The sequence below is a fragment of the Pagrus major genome, chromosome 4 (genome assembly GCF_040436345.1).
Source record: "Pagrus major chromosome 4, Pma_NU_1.0".
Classification (NCBI taxonomy): Eukaryota; Metazoa; Chordata; class Actinopteri; order Spariformes; family Sparidae; genus Pagrus; species Pagrus major.
In genome coordinates, this window is record NC_133218.1 from 38,975,988 (window position 1) to 38,992,770 (window position 16,783).

The following is a 16,783-nucleotide window of genomic DNA, read 5'->3' on the forward strand; positions in this document are numbered from 1 at the left end:
CCAGAGAATTTCCTTAGAAATATATGAAGATATTTTTTTGGGTTCCACAATAGAAAAAAACAAACATTTTTTCCAGGATAGATTTTTTATTTCATTTTCAGGTTTGTGTAAAACTCATTGGGACCACGATGGGCTGCAGTGCTCCACTACCTGACCTTCTCAATAGCACTGAAAACATTCATATCAGGGGAAAAAAACATCTATTGTTTTGTCTAAACACATAGCTCAACAAGTGAGCACCCAGCTTGGTAGATTTTGAACTTGTGTGTTCAAGACCAGCTTCTGTGTGCTCTCATTTCCATGTTTTTCTCCTCAGAAGTGTGAAATATGAGAAACACAACAATATATATCAAAGCAATTTCATAGGTAGTTCAGTGAGATAAGCAATTGTGTTGAGATTAGAGATGTGAGTTCAAGTCCTTGAACCTCAATTTCCAAAGAAACCGCGGAGGGAAAATATGAAAATTTTATTTTTCAATACAGACATATTTTTTATGAAGTGAAACCAAAGGGAAAAAAGCATTTCCGAAGATTTCCGAAGTTTTCCGAAGATTTCCGAAGTTTTCCGAAGTTTTCCGAAAAAATCCGAAGTTTTCCGAAGTTTTCCGAAGTTTTCCGAATATTTCCGAAAAATTCCGAAGTTTTCCGAAATTTTCCGAAGATTTCCGAAAAATTCCGAAGTTTTCCGAAGATTTCCGAAAATTCCTAAATTTCCAAATATTTCCCAAGTATTTCTGAAAAACCTAAGAATTCCAGAGAATTTCCTTAGAAATATATGAAGATATTTTTTTGGGTTCCACAATAGAAAAAAACAAACATTTTTTCCAGGTTAGATTTTTTATTTCATTTTCAGGTTTGTGTAAAACTCATTCGGACCACGATGGGCTGCAGTGCTCCACTACCTGACCTTCTCAATAGCACTGAAAACAATCATATCAGGGGAAAAAAACATCTATTGTTTTGTCTAAACACATAGCTCAACAAGTGAGCACCCAGCTTGGTAGATTTTGAACTTGTGTGTTCAAGACCAGCTTCTGTGTGCTCTCATTTCCATGTTTTCTCCTCAGAAGTGTGAAATATGAGAAACACAACAATATATATCAAAGCAATTTCATAGGTAGCTCAGTGAGATAAGCAATTGTGTTGAGATTAGAGATGTGAGTTCAAGTCCTTGAACCTCAATTTCCAAAGAAACCGCGGAGGGAAAATATGAAAATTTTATTTTTCAATACAGACATATTTTTTATGAAGTGAAACCAAAGGGAAAAAAGCATTTCCGAAGTTTTCCGAAGATTTCCGAAGTTTTCCGAAGTTTTCCGAAAAATTCCGAAGTTTTCCGAAATTTTCCGAAGATTTCCGAAAAATTCCGAAAAATTCCGAAATTTTCCGAAATTTTCCGAAGATTTCCGAAAAATTCCGAAGTTTTCCGAAGATTTCCGAAAATTCCTAAATTTCCAAATATTTCCCAAGAATTTCTGAAAAACCTAAGAATTCCAGAGAATTTCCTTAGAAATATATGAAGATATTTTTTTGGGTTCCACAATAGAAAAAAACAAACATTTTTTCCAGGATAGATTTTTTATTTCATTTTCAGGTTTGTGTAAAACTCATTCGGACCACGATGGGCTGCAGTGCTCCACTACCTGACCTTCTCAATAGCACTGAAAACATTCATATCAGGGGAAAAAAACATCTATTGTTTTGTCTAAACACATAGCTCAACAAGTGAGCACCCAGCTTGGTAGATTTTGAACTTGTGTGTTCAAGACCAGCTTCTGTGTGCTCTCATTTCCATGTTTTCTCCTCAGAAGTGTGAAATATGAGAAACACAACAATATATATCAAAGCAATTTCATAGGTAGCTCAGTGAGATAAGCAATTGTGTTGAGATTAGAGATGTGAGTTCAAGTCCTTGAACCTCAATTTCCAAAGAAACCGCGGAGGGAAAATATGAAGATTTTATTTTTCAATAGACATATTTTTTATGAAGTGAAACCAAAGGGAAAAAAGCATTTCCGAAGTTTTCCGAAGATTTCCGAAATTTTCCGAAGTTTTCCGAAATTTTCCGAAGATTTCCGAAAAATTCCGAAAAATTCCGAAATTTTCCGAAGATTTCCGAAAAATTCCGAAGTTTTCCGAAGATTTCCGAAAATTCCTAAATTTCCAAATATTTCCCAAGAATTTCTGAAAAACCTAAGAATTCCAGAGAATTTCCTTAGAAATATATGAAGATATTTTTTTGGGTTCCACAATAGAAAAAAACAAACATTTTTTCCAGGATAGATTTTTTATTTCATTTTCAGGTTTGTGTAAAACTCATTCGGACCACGATGGGCTGCAGTGCTCCACTACCTGACCTTCTCAATAGCACTGAAAACATTCATATCAGGGGAAAAAAACATCTATTGTTTTGTCTAAACACATAGCTCAACAAGTGAGCACCCAGCTTGGTAGATTTTGAACTTGTGTGTTCAAGACCAGCTTCTGTGTGCTCTCATTTCCATGTTTTCTCCTCAGAAGTGTGAAATATGAGAAACACAACAATATATATCAAAGCAATTTCATAGGTAGCTCAGTGAGATAAGCAATTGTGTTGAGATTAGAGATGTGAGTTCAAGTCCTTGAACCTCAATTTCCAAAGAAACCGCGGAGGGAAAATATGAAGATTTTATTTTTCAATAGACATATTTTTTATGAAGTGAAACCAAAGGGAAAAAAGCATTTCCGAAGTTTTCCGAAGATTTCCGAAATTTTCCGAAGTTTTCCGAAATTTTCCGAAGATTTCCGAAAAATTCCGAAATTTTCCGAAGATTTCCGAAAAATTCCGAAGTTTTCCGAAGATTTCCGAAAATTCCTAAATTTCCAAATATTTCCCAAGAATTTCTGAAAAACCTAAGAATTCCAGAGAATTTCCTTAGAAATATATGAAGATATTTTTTTGGGTTCCACAATAGAAAAAAACAAACATTTTTTCCAGGATAGATTTTTTATTTCATTTTCAGGTTTGTGTAAAACTCATTCGGACCACGATGGGCTGCAGTGCTCCACTACCTGACCTTCTCAATAGCACTGAAAACATTCATATCAGGGAAAAAAAACATCTATTGTTTTGTCTAAACACATAGCTCAACAAGTGAGCACCCAGCTTGGTAGATTTTGAACTTGTGTGTTCAAGACCAGCTTCTGTGTGCTCTCATTTCCATGTTTTCTCCTCAGAAGTGTGAAATATGAGAAACACAACAATATATATCAAAGCAATTTCATAGGTAGCTCAGTGAGATAAGCAATTGTGTTGAGATTAGAGATGTGAGTTCAAGTCCTTGAACCTCAATTTCCAAAGAAACCGCGGAGGGAAAATATGAAGATTTTATTTTTCAATAGACATATTTTTTATGAAGTGAAACCAAAGGGAAAAAAGCATTTCCGAAGATTTCCGAAGTTTTCCGAAGATTTCCGAAGTTTTCCGAAGATTTCCGAAAAATTCCGAAAAGTTCCGAAATTTTCCGAAATTTTCCGAATATTTCCGAAAAATTCCGAAGTTTTCCGAAGATTTCCGAAAATTCCTAAATTTCCAAATATTTCCCAAGAATTTCTGAAAAACCTAAGAATTCCAGAGAATTTCCTTAGAAATATATGAAGATATTTTTTTGGGTTCCACAATAGAAAAAAACAAACATTTTTTCCAGGATAGATTTTTTATTTCATTTTCAGGTTTGTGTAAAACTCATTGGGACCACGATGGGCTGCAGTGCTCCACTACCTGACCTTCTCAATAGCACTGAAAACAATCATATCAGGGGAAAAAAACATCTATTGTTTTGTCTAAACACATAGCTCAACAAGTGAGCACCCAGCTTGGTAGATTTTGAACTTGTGTGTTCAAGACCAGCTTCTGTGTGCTCTCATTTCCATGTTTTCTCCACAGAAGTGTGAAATATGAGAAACACAACAATATATATCAAAGCAATTTCATAGGTAGCTCAGTGAGATAAGCAATTGTGTTGAGATTAGAGATGTGAGTTCAAGTCCTTGAACCTCAATTTCCAAAGAAACCGCGGAGGGAAAATATGAAGATTTTATTTTTCAATAAATATTTTTTATGAAGTGAAACCAAAGGGAAAAAAGCATTTCCGAAGATTTCTGAAGTTTTCCGAAGATTTCCGAAGATTTCTGAAGTTTTCCGAAGATTTCCGAAGTTTTCCGAAAAATTCCGAAAAATTCCGAAATTTTCCGAAGATTTCCGAAAAATTCCGAAGTTTTCCGAAGATTTCCGAAAATTCCTAAATTTCCAAATATTTCCCAAGAATTTCTGAAAAACCTAAGAATTCCAGAGAATTTCCTTAGAAATATATGAAGATATTTTTTTGGGTTCCACAATAGAAAAAAACAAACATTTTTTCCAGGATAGATTTTTTATTTCATTTTCAGGTTTGTGTAAAACTCATTCGGACCACGATGGGCTGCAGTGCTCCACTACCTGACCTTCTCAATAGCACTGAAAACATTCATATCAGGGGAAAAAAACATCTATTGTTTTGTCTAAACACATAGCTCAACAAGTGAGCACCCAGCTTGGTAGATTTTGAACTTGTGTGTTCAAGACCAGCTTCTGTGTGCTCTCATTTCCATGTTTTCTCCTCAGAAGTGTGAAATATGAGAAACACAACAATATATATCAAAGCAATTTCATAGGTAGCTCAGTGAGATAAGCAATTGTGTTGAGATTAGAGATGTGAGTTCAAGTCCTTGAACCTCAATTTCCAAAGAAACCGCGGAGGGAAAATATGAAGATTTTATTTTTCGATACAGACATATTTTTTATGAAGTGAAACCAAAGGGAAAAAAGCATTTCCTAAGTTTTCAGAAGATTTCCGAAGTTTTCCGAAGAATTCCGAAGATTTCCAAAAAAATCCGAAGATTTCCGAAAAAATCCGAAGTTTTCCGAACAATTTCTGGACAATTTCTGAAAATTCCAAAGAATTTCTGAAGAATTTCTGAAAAACCGAAGAATTCCAGAGAATTTACTTAGAAAAATATGAAGATTTTTTTTTTTCGTTCTACGATATATTTTTTTTCCAGTATAGAAAAAAATACATTTTTTCATCTGGTTCATTTACAATAAAGCCATCACACCTGCTCAGCGTTCACCTCTGCCTCTGTTCACCTCCACAGTCATGTAAAGTTAGTCTTTGTTGCCCCCTGCTGGTACAAAACAGACTCTCCTCTGATCCCAACATGAACAACTTTATTTAAATAAACAGTAAGAACAGGACATTTAAAACAGGCCTAACAGTAGAGAAAGTAGAAACCACAGTGAAATCTGACGGACTAAAAGTGTCTCAGGTGAACTCAACACCTGACTCCAGACTGACATACGTGCTCATTATTAAATATTAATAATAGTTTCATCACTTTACTTCAGTTTTCCTGTGAAGACGAGTCAAGTCTCCTGGATTCATTAAAGGGGCAGTTCATAGATGAGTTACATGTTCAGACCGTCTGATCAATATGAAGCTGCAGCCAGCAGCTGGTTAGCTTAGCTTAGCATAAAGACAGGAAACAGAGGAGGCAGCATGGCTCCGTTCAAAGGGAATAAAATCCACAGACCAGCAGTTCCACAGTTCACTGAAGTCGTATCTGGATTGTTTCAACTGGACATAATGTAAAACAAATGTTTGTGTGTTAAATTATTTCTTCTTCTTCAGTTTCCTGTCGGCTTGAGCTTCACATTTATCAGACGTGACAGTTAAACTCTCCGCACTGTTCCTTTAACGACAGCGTTGTTTTCACTCAGTTAGCGATGACGCGTCCAAACTTTTCTTGATTGTCTGTTTCTCTCTCGGGGGGAAGAAGTGACGGTTCAGACAGGATTCACACCTGCTGCTCAGCTCTGACTGATGATCATGTGACGAGACGGTCGTCAGACTGCTCATCAAACTGACATCGTTCTTCTTCTCTGACTCTGAGTGTCCTCAACATGTCGCTGTGTTCCTTCAGAGTAGAAGAAGAACGTCTTTAATTAACACTCTCATGACTCCCACAGTCTGGAGGCCTGGTGACTAAAAAGTGCAGAAATCTGAAGCTTCAAACGGGCTTCTGTAGCGTCGATCTGCTCCGTCCTGCTGCTGATCAGCTGATACATGTATTGATGATCATGTATTGATGATCTCAGTCTGCTGTCTGTCAGCAGTTTCAAGCCGCCTGCTGTGTTTGGTCTCAGAGCAAGTCGTCGAGCGGCGCCATGAGCAGCTGCAGCTCCTTGAAGGCGCTGCCGTGACGACCGACCTGCGCCGCCTTGTTCTTCACCATGTTGCTCAGGTTCTTCAGGTGCTTGCAGCACGTTCGGCACTTCTGGTGTCTGCAGCAACAAAAACAACAGATCAGATGAACAGTGAGTTCACTGACAGGAAGCTGCAGAGGACAAAAGTTTCAGTTTGACAGACGTCAAAACTGACGGGAGACGACGCGACTTACAACAAACCCTGAAAAGGTCATGGAGAGAATTTTTTAGAAATACTTTTGTGTTACCTCGTAATTTCTCACACCAAAAACATTTATTAATAACAAAAAAACTATTTGGAAAAAAGAAATTCCACTCAGTTTCACACATTAGAGGAAAAGATTTTTTCATGTGTTTTCACAGATGACTAAGTTTAATATATCGTTTGGCATCGAAATGCTTCCTGAACATGCACAATCACTTTCCACTATTATCCAGAGTGTGACAATATTCAGAATTTGATACGAGTCGTGTATTCGTTTGGTCGAACAAGTCCGTCATCGATAAACAACATATGATTCAGATTATCCACCGCTGCATGTGAACAAGAATATTAGTCGAATAATCATTTTCATTAGCAACGTACACAACATAGTGGGAATATTGTGTTTTTCAGAATCGGGGCAATGTCCAGAATATTTTGAGCTTGTAAACGCAGTCGGTGACTCACCTCTCCTCTCGTGTGATGTCCACGCCGACAGACGGCGAGGCCTTCAGTGTTTCAGAGATCAGCAACCAGAAATGTTTCATGATCAGCTTCAGAGACGTACAGCCGGTCTGCATGTAGCTGAACACACATTCATGCACGCACGCACGCACGCACGCACGCACGCACGCACGCACGCACGCACGCACGCACGCACGCACGCACACACACACACACACACACACACACACACACACACACACACACACACACACACACACACACACACACACACACACACACACACACTTTAAGTTTTATACAGATAATGATTGTTTGTGATTTACAGAAGTGAGGACGTTTTCCTGGTGATCCATCTTTTAAGTCTGATCTAAACTGTTTTCTCTCCTGTGTTTATGTGTTTACGACTTGAGAACTGATTTTTCTTTTTTATGTGTGAAAAAATAAGTTTTGCCAGAATGATTGAAAAGTTTTTGTAAGGACAGAAAAAACATTTTGTCAGGATAGTTTCATATGTGAAAAAAATTTTTCAGGAGAGAAAAACCTTTCAGGATGTACATTTTTATCAGGATAGAAAAAAAACATTTTGTCAGGATACTTTTTTTTTTTCAAATGTGAAACAGTGAATTTTTTTAGAACGGTAAGAAAAATGAACCTGACAAAAATATTTTTTATCCCCTCTTGACTTCACACATGAAAAATAAAATTATTTTTCTGTTTCACATGGGGGAACTTAGAAAGATGATCCTTTCACCAGTTCCGGAGTCAGAAACACAGGAGAGAAAATAATTCAGATGAGACTTAGAAAAGGGATCACTATTAAAACATGTCTTCACTTGCCCCTCTGGACTTCTGTAGAGACTTTATGATTCAGGTTCACAAGTTTCATCTCAACTCTTTGCAGTTATGACATGAGGTGTTTATTCTGAATTAAAACGTCTCCTGTGAAGCTGATCTGATGATCACAGACTCAAAATCTTGTCTACAAGTGTGGGATGTGAACAAAAACTCCCATCACTGACTCAGATTTAGTGTTTTAAAATGAAATGTCTTTGCTTTTATCCAACATGTTGCTGTTTCAGATAACACTACTAGTGTAGAAAATGGTTTTGATAATTGAAAAACTGATTTAAGCAAAACTGCCAAAATTTATCATGATCCAAAGCCGTTCTTTGTCACATGTGACTGTTCACTGAATATTTCTGGGTTTCTGTCACTTTACAGGAAACACAGTCAGTCCAGTGAGACACTCATCAGCAGACTGATTGATAAAGACGATAACGGAGCCGCTCACCTCTCATATTTACTCTGCAGCAGTTTGTCGATCTGAGGAAGAATCGTCGTACACAGGTCCAGTTTCCATAGCGACCTGAAAAAATAGTTACCGTTTAAAAACAATTACTAAAGTCGAGAATCTTCATTAAAAACATGAACTCATTTATTACTTAGATTTGACTTTATCCCGTCAGAACCGGCTCGTCAACACAAACCGCCTGATGTGGACGACACATTTTTCTAGGTAGGAACCAATTTGTGTGTGTGTGTGTGTGTGTGTGTGTGTGTGAGTATGTGTATGTGTTTGAGTGTGTGTGCGTGTGTGTGTGTGTGTGTGTGCGTGTGTGAGACTCACGGTTGGATGTTGATGATGTTGAGGATGTCCACAACTATCGACAGGTCGTTCATGGAGACGGCAGCGTCCAGCGCGCTCTGTAGAGTGGAAGGAAACAGGAAGTGAAGATGAGGAAGTCTGCTGCAGAGCTGTGTTCTCATTGGCTACAGCTGATTGTTGTTGTAACGCCTGTTGTCTCACCTTGATGTCCTCTCGGGCCCACACGGCTCGGACCGTCTGCAGGTTCTTGTGTCGGCTGCTCAGCATCACACACATGGTGTCGTGACCCTTCTTGATCTGAGACAGAGCCTCCTCGTCGCTCAGAGCTCCGCCCCTGTTGTTGGGTGAAGACTGAGGAACACACACACACACACACACACACACACACACACACACACAAATTCCAGTTTGTTAGGTTTAGTTAAACTAAACAAAGTGTGTGTGTGTGTGTGTGTGTGTGTGTGTGTGTGCGTGCGTGCGTGTTTATTCTGACTCACAGGCAGGAAGTCGGCCACATTCAGTCCGATCGGCTCGTTCCGGGTGCTGAGGATGATCTTGGGTTGTGGTTTAGACTTCGCCGTGGTGACGGGAGGCTGAGGAGGCGGAGCGGGGGCGGGGGGGTTGGAGGACGCGGGGCCGACAGCTGAGGGGGCCGGACGCTTCACACAGGAAACCACTGTAGGCTCCACCCTCTGGACAGGTGTGGAGGAGGCCAGCGGAGGCGTCTGTAACACACATGATTTGACATGACTACGGAGGCCCTGAGGGACAAGTGAACAAGTTCTTATTCTGGTGGTGCGTTTTCTGCGTCTGATCTAAATGATTTTCTCTCCTGTGTTTATGACACAGCGCTGAACTGGAAACAAATACACGATATATTACAGGATAATCTGCCCTTCAAAAAACTTCCTTCAATTTTTTTTTCATCTATGAAAACGTGAAATTCAGAACAGAAAAAAGTTTTTTTTTTTTTTTTTTTAATGTTTTTTTTAAACAAGAAAATCATTTCCCCCTCACATGTGAAACCAGGTGGGTTTTCTTTTCTTTTCTTTTTCCACACATGGAAACATTTTCATCATACAAGTTTCATACAAAAACAAAAACACAATAAAAAAATTAAAGTTAGGAAGATTATCCTGCTAAATCTGTTTCCAACAACTATTTAGATCAGACTTAGAAAATGGATCCCCAGAAAAAAAAATCTGTATTTTTTAATTCCGTACGTAACCAAAGAACATATTATTGATATTGAACCTCAGAGACAAACTGCTGCTGCATTCACTGACCTGCTGCTTGTCAGGAAAAGGAGATATCATGTCCTTCAGCTGACGGCCAATCGCTAATATCGTCTCTGAGAAGAAGAAGAAGCAGAACAGTGACTTCAGTGTCCTCCTGACTCACATGACACACGAGACATCCGGAGGCTGATTCTGTTCGTTTACTCTCAGACTTTAAACTGAGCTTGAAAACATAAAGAGAAGATCAACGACCATCATATTACAGGTTCATCCGTCCATCATGGCCGGTGATCTAGTTTGCAGTGTGATGTGTTCTGTGATGGACTCACCGTCCTCTGGAGGAGCAGGGAAAGGCTCAGACATCCTGGGAGGAGTCCGAGCTGACAGAGAAAAGTACAGAGTCAGTAAATGTATATAAATACTAACAGAAGGTGATCCACATGAAAACAAACTGAAGTTATAATCTCATCCAAACTGTTAATATTTATATTCAGAGATGATCATGTGACTGCAGGTGTGATGCTGACAGTCGACCTACAGATGGCGTTCTTGGGCTGGAAGATCTCTTTATAATCTTCTGCGTTGTGGATTTCAGCTGACGACACTTTCTCGTCCGCCTCGTCCTCACTGGGGCTCCGCCTCTCGCCTTCAGGGCTCCGCCTATCAGTGTCTGACCTCTGCTTCACCCTGATGACATCACAACATGTGACTTAGTGACATCATGACGTGAGAAAATTCCTTTTTGTTAAATGTTGTGTGTGGAGTTTTCTATTTCCAAGAAGCTAACGGAGATCCTTACAAATAATAATTTACAAAAAATACATTTGTGTAGACGGATGATTAACATGTTGTTTGGTAAGAAGCCTGGTGTTGTGGCAGAACTCTTGTTCTCAGCTGCTGTTAATGCAGATGTTGTGCATTCAAACATCTGCAGGCCGTCGTACCTCTGTGTGCTGCAGGTGGTTGTGGGTCTCTCGTAGTTCCGGCGCAGTGCGGCTCCTTTAGGATCCTTCGGCTCAGTGAGCGGCTGGTTGTCCTGGATGATCCCCTGGATCACAGAGCCGCCGCTCCTCTTCACCCTCTTCAGATCCACCACGTAGGACGAAACACTGGAGAGCTGGTGAGACACACCGATCTGAGGGGGAGGAGGAGAGGTTTCAGATGCTGTTTGGAGGCTTCCTGTAAAGACCTTTTATAAAGAACAGGTTTTCTCCTGTAGGTGGCGCTACACACCAGCTGCTGGTTGCACACTGCCAGGTCGGACACTTTCCCCCAGCCCACTGGGACCACGTCAAAGCAGCGGTCGGGCTCCCAGCCGAAGACCCGCAGAGAGTCTGTGGCCCCGCTGTACAGACAGCTGCCGTCCAGGCTGAAGCAGATACACCTGAACTCACAGGGGTCAGAGGTCAGAGGTCACATGACAGCAACATGCTCCCCAACCTGTCACACTCTGAAGTGAGAAACTCACCTGACTGGACTCGTATTTCCCTCCATCGAGCCGATCATTGTAAACTTCTCCAGATCCCAAAGTTTAACAGTCCTGGAGACGACACAGAGACACACGTCAACACCGTCAACACCGTCAACACCGTCAACAACCAGCCTCAACATAATCAAACACTGAGGGGAAATTATCTCCAGCTTCATCACAAAACAGCATCAACATCACTCATGAGCCAAAACAGATCATCAGAAACAACAAACAACAACTGAGCTGAGAAAATCAGGAACTTATTCACAGAATGAGACGGAGCTGAAATGATTAGTCCAATATATCAATTTAAATACTTCATTAATCTTTTCATTATTGTAGCTGTTATGGTCATGATTCCATTTAAACTTTTCTTTCCAACACCGACTGCTCTGCCATTGTTTGAGCGTTGCATCTGGATTTGTGAGTTCATATAATCACCAAAAATAAACAGATAGAAATTTGAAAATTTGTTACAAGGTTCAGTTTCTCAAATCTGTCCAGAGTGAACCCTCTTCACAAACAAATCAATAAAGGATCTCTGAAGAAGAAAATAAGCCAACATGAGTTTCCTCCGGTACCAGTCAGCTGATCGGCTTCATCACACAGGATTGATTCTGGATTCTGGCAGTGACGCTGCAGGCTAAGCTAACTGCAGGCTAACGCTAAGCTAACTGCAGGCTAACGCTAAGCTAGCTGTGTCCTCTTTAAAGTTTTAAATGTTTTCCTTGAGATGAGTGCAGGCGGCGGCGGCGGAGAATCACTGATCCTGCTTTTGATTTAGAATTGAAATTGTGACGTGCTGGTCGACACTCAGTCACACAATCCTTCAGGATTCTGCCACTGACTCACAATGAACAACGAAGTATTGTCTCTCTGACAGACCGTGGAGAGCAGGTTCAGGTGTGCTGTCGTACCTGTCGGAGCTGCCTGATGCCAGCAGGTACTCGTTGGGGTGAAACTGGATGATGTTGACGGCTGCAGTGTGAGATCTGAACTCTGTGATCATCTTGGACTGCATCAGGTCCCACAGCTGACAGAGACGAGAGGAGACACTCAGATTATCTTCATTTTGTGATTATTTTGACAGATATGATGATGACAATATGATTCATGATCAGTGGGAATGATCTTATTTACATCACTGTTTTCATTTTCACTGGAAAACTATTAAAATCCTGACAATGTAACAGTTGTGGGGTCTTTTTCGGTCAGGACGTCTCATTATAACGCTGTGTGTTGATTCGGATGCTGCAGCCGGCCACACTGTGATTTTATCAGTATCTGGATTAACTGATCAGCCCTGATGTACAGGAGATACATTCACTGTGGGTTTGAGTCTAAACATCGATGAGAAAATAGAATAAGATCGAATGTATCGTTTATAGAGACTTGAAATAAATCAGAACTGATCCTTTAAATGTTTGAACACAAGCAAAACTTTTGTTTTTAAGATTAAGTCTTCAGTTAGAAACAAATATTTAAATGAGGAAATATCTGATCAAAGACTGAGATCACAAATCAGACCAAACATTTCAGTTATGAGTTTCTGATGTTCAGTTCTTCAGACACAGTTTGACACTCGGCTCCATCAGCAGCTCATCAATCATCAGATTGTACCTTGACCGTGCCGTCGTCGCTGGCTGAAGCCAACCACTTCCCATCTGGACTGAAGGCCACGCTCCTCACTGCCTGAGTGTGACCCTGCAACACAAACACCAACACAACTTCATCCTTCACAGATGTTCACAGCTCTTATTCTGAAATACACAACTGATGCTGCACACACTACACACTGGAAGCTCTGACATCTTTCTGAAGTGTGACATGAGCTTTAACTACCTTAAATATTATTTAAATATATTTTTTAAATGTGCTACACAGTAACAAACACACACACACACACACACACACACAGCTCTTACCGTGTACCTGAAGACGTATCCTTTCCTCCGGACGTCCCACAGCTGACAGACAGGAACCAAAACCACGTTCACATAAGATGAAACCAAGAGAGACATTTCATCAACAGTGACATAATTCATTCCCAAGCTCCTCACATAAACCATCACAACCTGAAAACAAAGTCCTAACCTGAAAACAAGTTCAATGAAGGTCCGTCCCAAAGGGAGAAACACTGAAACACCCTCATTCTCTTCGCAGACACACAAACACACACACACCTTGATGTTTGTGTCCATGGAGCTCGAGGCGAGGAAGTCTCCAAACGGATGGAAGCCCAGGCTGGTGATGTTGGCTTTGTGTCCCGTCAGAGTCCTTAAAACTGGAGAAGAAGACAGAGTCACACTGACAGACACTTTCACTGAGCACCAGGGATCAGACAGAGAAATAACTGGGTCTCACTCTTTGCAGCCTCCATGTCCCAGACTCGTATTGATCCAGACTGAGAACCAGTGACGATTTGATCCTCTGACATATTGATCTGCACACACTCCACTGGGGTCTTGTGACCAGTCAAACTCTGAGAGACAAACACACACAGTCAGGATGCAAACCTCCCAGAAAATGAGCTTCAGATGAACAGATTGTTGTTAGAGGCGTAGTTCAGATCACAGTCAGCTGTCTGCAGGTGATCAGGACGTCTCACCATGATGCAGTTGGCCTTGCTGACAGCCCACAGGTTGACCCTGCAGTCCTCCCCTCCTGTGGCCAGCAGGCGGCCGGAGCTTTTCCCCAGAGCCGAACAGGAAACACTGCTGGTGTGAGCCTCGAACTCGTCTGTACAACAACACACGAGGGACAAATTTAGCTCTACTGCTGGTGTTACTGCAGAGCTGCACTGACTGACTGTGTTTATGTACTCGAGTACAGTAACTTGTTCATACAGAGACGAGGCGGCGTCACATTCTTCTTTGTGTACTGTGTTTGAAGCAGCAGGATTAAAGCGTTAAAGAGCACAGTACTGCCATTCACCTGACCTGCTCTGTGATTTACAACATCAGACTGAACTGAGTGGTCACATACAAATCTGAGGTGTCATGAGACGATTCACAGGAAAGAAAATCAGAAAAATTTATTTCTGCCACAACATCAGGTTCATTTTTATATCTCACTGTCACATCAGTGTTTTGATGTATGGAGGACGGACTCACGCAGGCGCCATGAGATCTTGGTGGTGTTGGCAGCAGCCATACTGGTCACACTGGGACACTCGCTGCTTTGTTTGAACTGCTGGTCGACTGCTGAGCTTAATTCATGAAGTTCAGTCAGGATCAGTGAGCACAGACATCAGCTGCTCTTTCACTCTCTGCACTGAGCGTCCTCCACCTGCAGAGACACAAAACACGTGATGATACGAGAGACACACACACACAGACACACACTGATCAGCCACAACATTAAAGGTTTTCTGTGGAGCTTCTGTGTCGTGCTGGAAGCTGATTGTTAATGTTAACAAACTTCATTTCTGAACTAAGTTAGCTACTGCTGCTCTGTCAGCAGAGCGGAGAGGCTCTGAGACGAGGCACTCGAGAATGTGAATAAAATCCTTCGGGCTGTCGTGGAAAATCCAACATGAGTCCTTCACTAATTAGTCCAGCAGCATTAAACAACTTGAACAAAGTCTCCACCGGCTTGTAAAGACAGCCAAGAGAGATTTTCACGTCACAATACAATCTGCTCACATATGGCCAATAAAAAGGTGATTAACACATGTAAATTAATACAAATAGTTACATAGAGCCTCTTTAAAACCACTGACAGGTGAAGTGACGAACATACACTGATCGTCTTCTTACAGTGTTATGTGCTGCTGGGAACCCGGTGGTTCTGGACACATCAACCATCCAAACACAGATGAAGACCAAACACACAATTTTCAAATGATTTCTTGAATCATTTGGTTAATAAATATTAATGAGTAATGAGTTGCTTGTCTATTTTATTTGACATAAATACGTGAAAACAAACGTGTACAAAGTGATTAGTAACACTTGTTATTGAGGCACAGCAGCAGGATGTGAAGCCTGCAGAGTCACCACACACTGTCAGGTGAGCTGTTACTGCTCCACAGACACCAGGTGAGCTGTTACTGCTCCACAGACACCAGGTGAGCTGTTACTGCTCCACAGACACCAGGTGAGCTGTTACTGCTCCACAGACACCAGGTGAGCTGTTACTGCTCCACAGACACCAGGTGAGCTGTTACTGCTCCACAGACACCAGGTGAGCTGTTACTGCTCCACAGACACCAGGTGAGCTGTTACTGCTCTACAGACACCAGGTGAGCTGTTACTGCTCTACAGACACCAGGTGAGCTGTTACTGCTCTACAGACACACCTGAAGTAAATATACTAAAGTTTGTACTGGAACTAATATCAAACCTTGTGAATCTCTAATATCTGAATATACAGTCCCGAATATGTTTTTTATTATGATCAAGTATTTGATCAACAGCTGAAACTCAGGTCACAGAATTAACTGTGTTAAAAGTTTCGGCAAAACATCAGCAAGTCATTATAACGCAGCTAACTTCAGCTAACTTGATGCTAAGTGACTGTTCAGTAAGCTCATTAAGAAACACCATTAAACTAATTAACCGAGCGTCACTTTACACGACAGATTAGCTAACGCGAAAAAACAAAGGCTCATATTAAGTGACTGAAAAGAAGCTGGGTGAGTAAAGTCAGCTCACTAACTCATATTCATTAACGACCCTCGACTGTTTTTAGTTAAATAAGACTCAGAGTCGCGGCCCGAGAGGCGACACTAGCAAAGGTTAGCTAGCAGGTAACTAATGCCAGTTAGCACAGGTTGGCTAATTAAGGCTAGTTGTTTACTGAGCGGTGACGTTAGACACAAAAACACGTCGCGGTCAGTTTACCTTCGTGTGTCCGCGGCCGTGACTCGTGCTGCGGGAGGACAAAGTTAAACGTTAAACCACCGGTGGATAATCTGTCTCCGCCGCTGACGACTTGTTGACAGGCTGCGGCTCCTCGGCTGCAGCTTAGCAACTGAGCGACAAACCCTCCACTTCCGCTGACGTCACAACCTTATTTTTTAACAAAACTTTATTTACAACATTTCACATCAACAACTGTAACTTTTATTATTTAAAACATATTTTATTGTATTTTTATTTATCTTTTGGTGTCCATTTGTATTTTATTATTTGTTTAATAAAAAGAAAAATGTCAGAGTGATGTAATATTAAATGTGGGCACGTTTGATTTACAACATTTGAATATGTCAATAAACCAAGTTAACAAACACTACAACATGTTTACAATGGCTGATCTGTTGTTATGATATTCTATCAAAAAGGAAAAATTATTCCAGTTCAGTCGGACAGATTTATATTTATTGGCAAAAACCATCCTATTTGTAAATAACATTTTAATTTAACACATTTTAACTGCTAAAATCGCAGATATATATTATTAAAATGCACCGGACGCATTAGAAACAGCGATATAAAGTACAACAGCAGGGGGCGACAACACTGCGGCGCAGCGCAGGAGAAGAAGAAGAAGAAGAAGAAGAAGAAGAAGAAGAGAA

At 40.7% G+C, this 16,783-nt stretch overlaps 1 protein-coding gene across 1 annotated transcript; it reads right to left on the reverse strand.

Annotated features, from left to right (window-relative positions):
- Nucleotides 1-5,223: 5,223 nt before the first annotated feature.
- katnb1 (katanin p80 (WD repeat containing) subunit B 1) lies at nt 5,224-16,259 on the reverse strand. Its single transcript, XM_073464796.1, has 20 exons — nt 16,110-16,259; nt 14,379-14,553; nt 13,874-14,004; nt 13,630-13,747; nt 13,449-13,549; nt 13,191-13,232; nt 12,886-12,969; nt 12,183-12,298; nt 11,263-11,334; nt 11,028-11,178; nt 10,739-10,929; nt 10,333-10,481; nt 10,124-10,174; nt 9,843-9,907; nt 9,054-9,281; nt 8,758-8,907; nt 8,578-8,654; nt 8,242-8,316; nt 6,951-7,067; nt 5,224-6,358 (listed from the first exon to the last, which is right to left on the reverse strand). The coding sequence occupies exons 2-20, from the start codon at nt 14,416-14,418 to the stop codon at nt 6,217-6,219; spliced, it is 2,100 nt and encodes a 699-aa protein (XP_073320897.1). The 5' UTR covers nt 14,419-14,553; nt 16,110-16,259; the 3' UTR covers nt 5,224-6,216.
- Between the last annotated feature and the right edge of the window lie 524 nt (nt 16,260-16,783).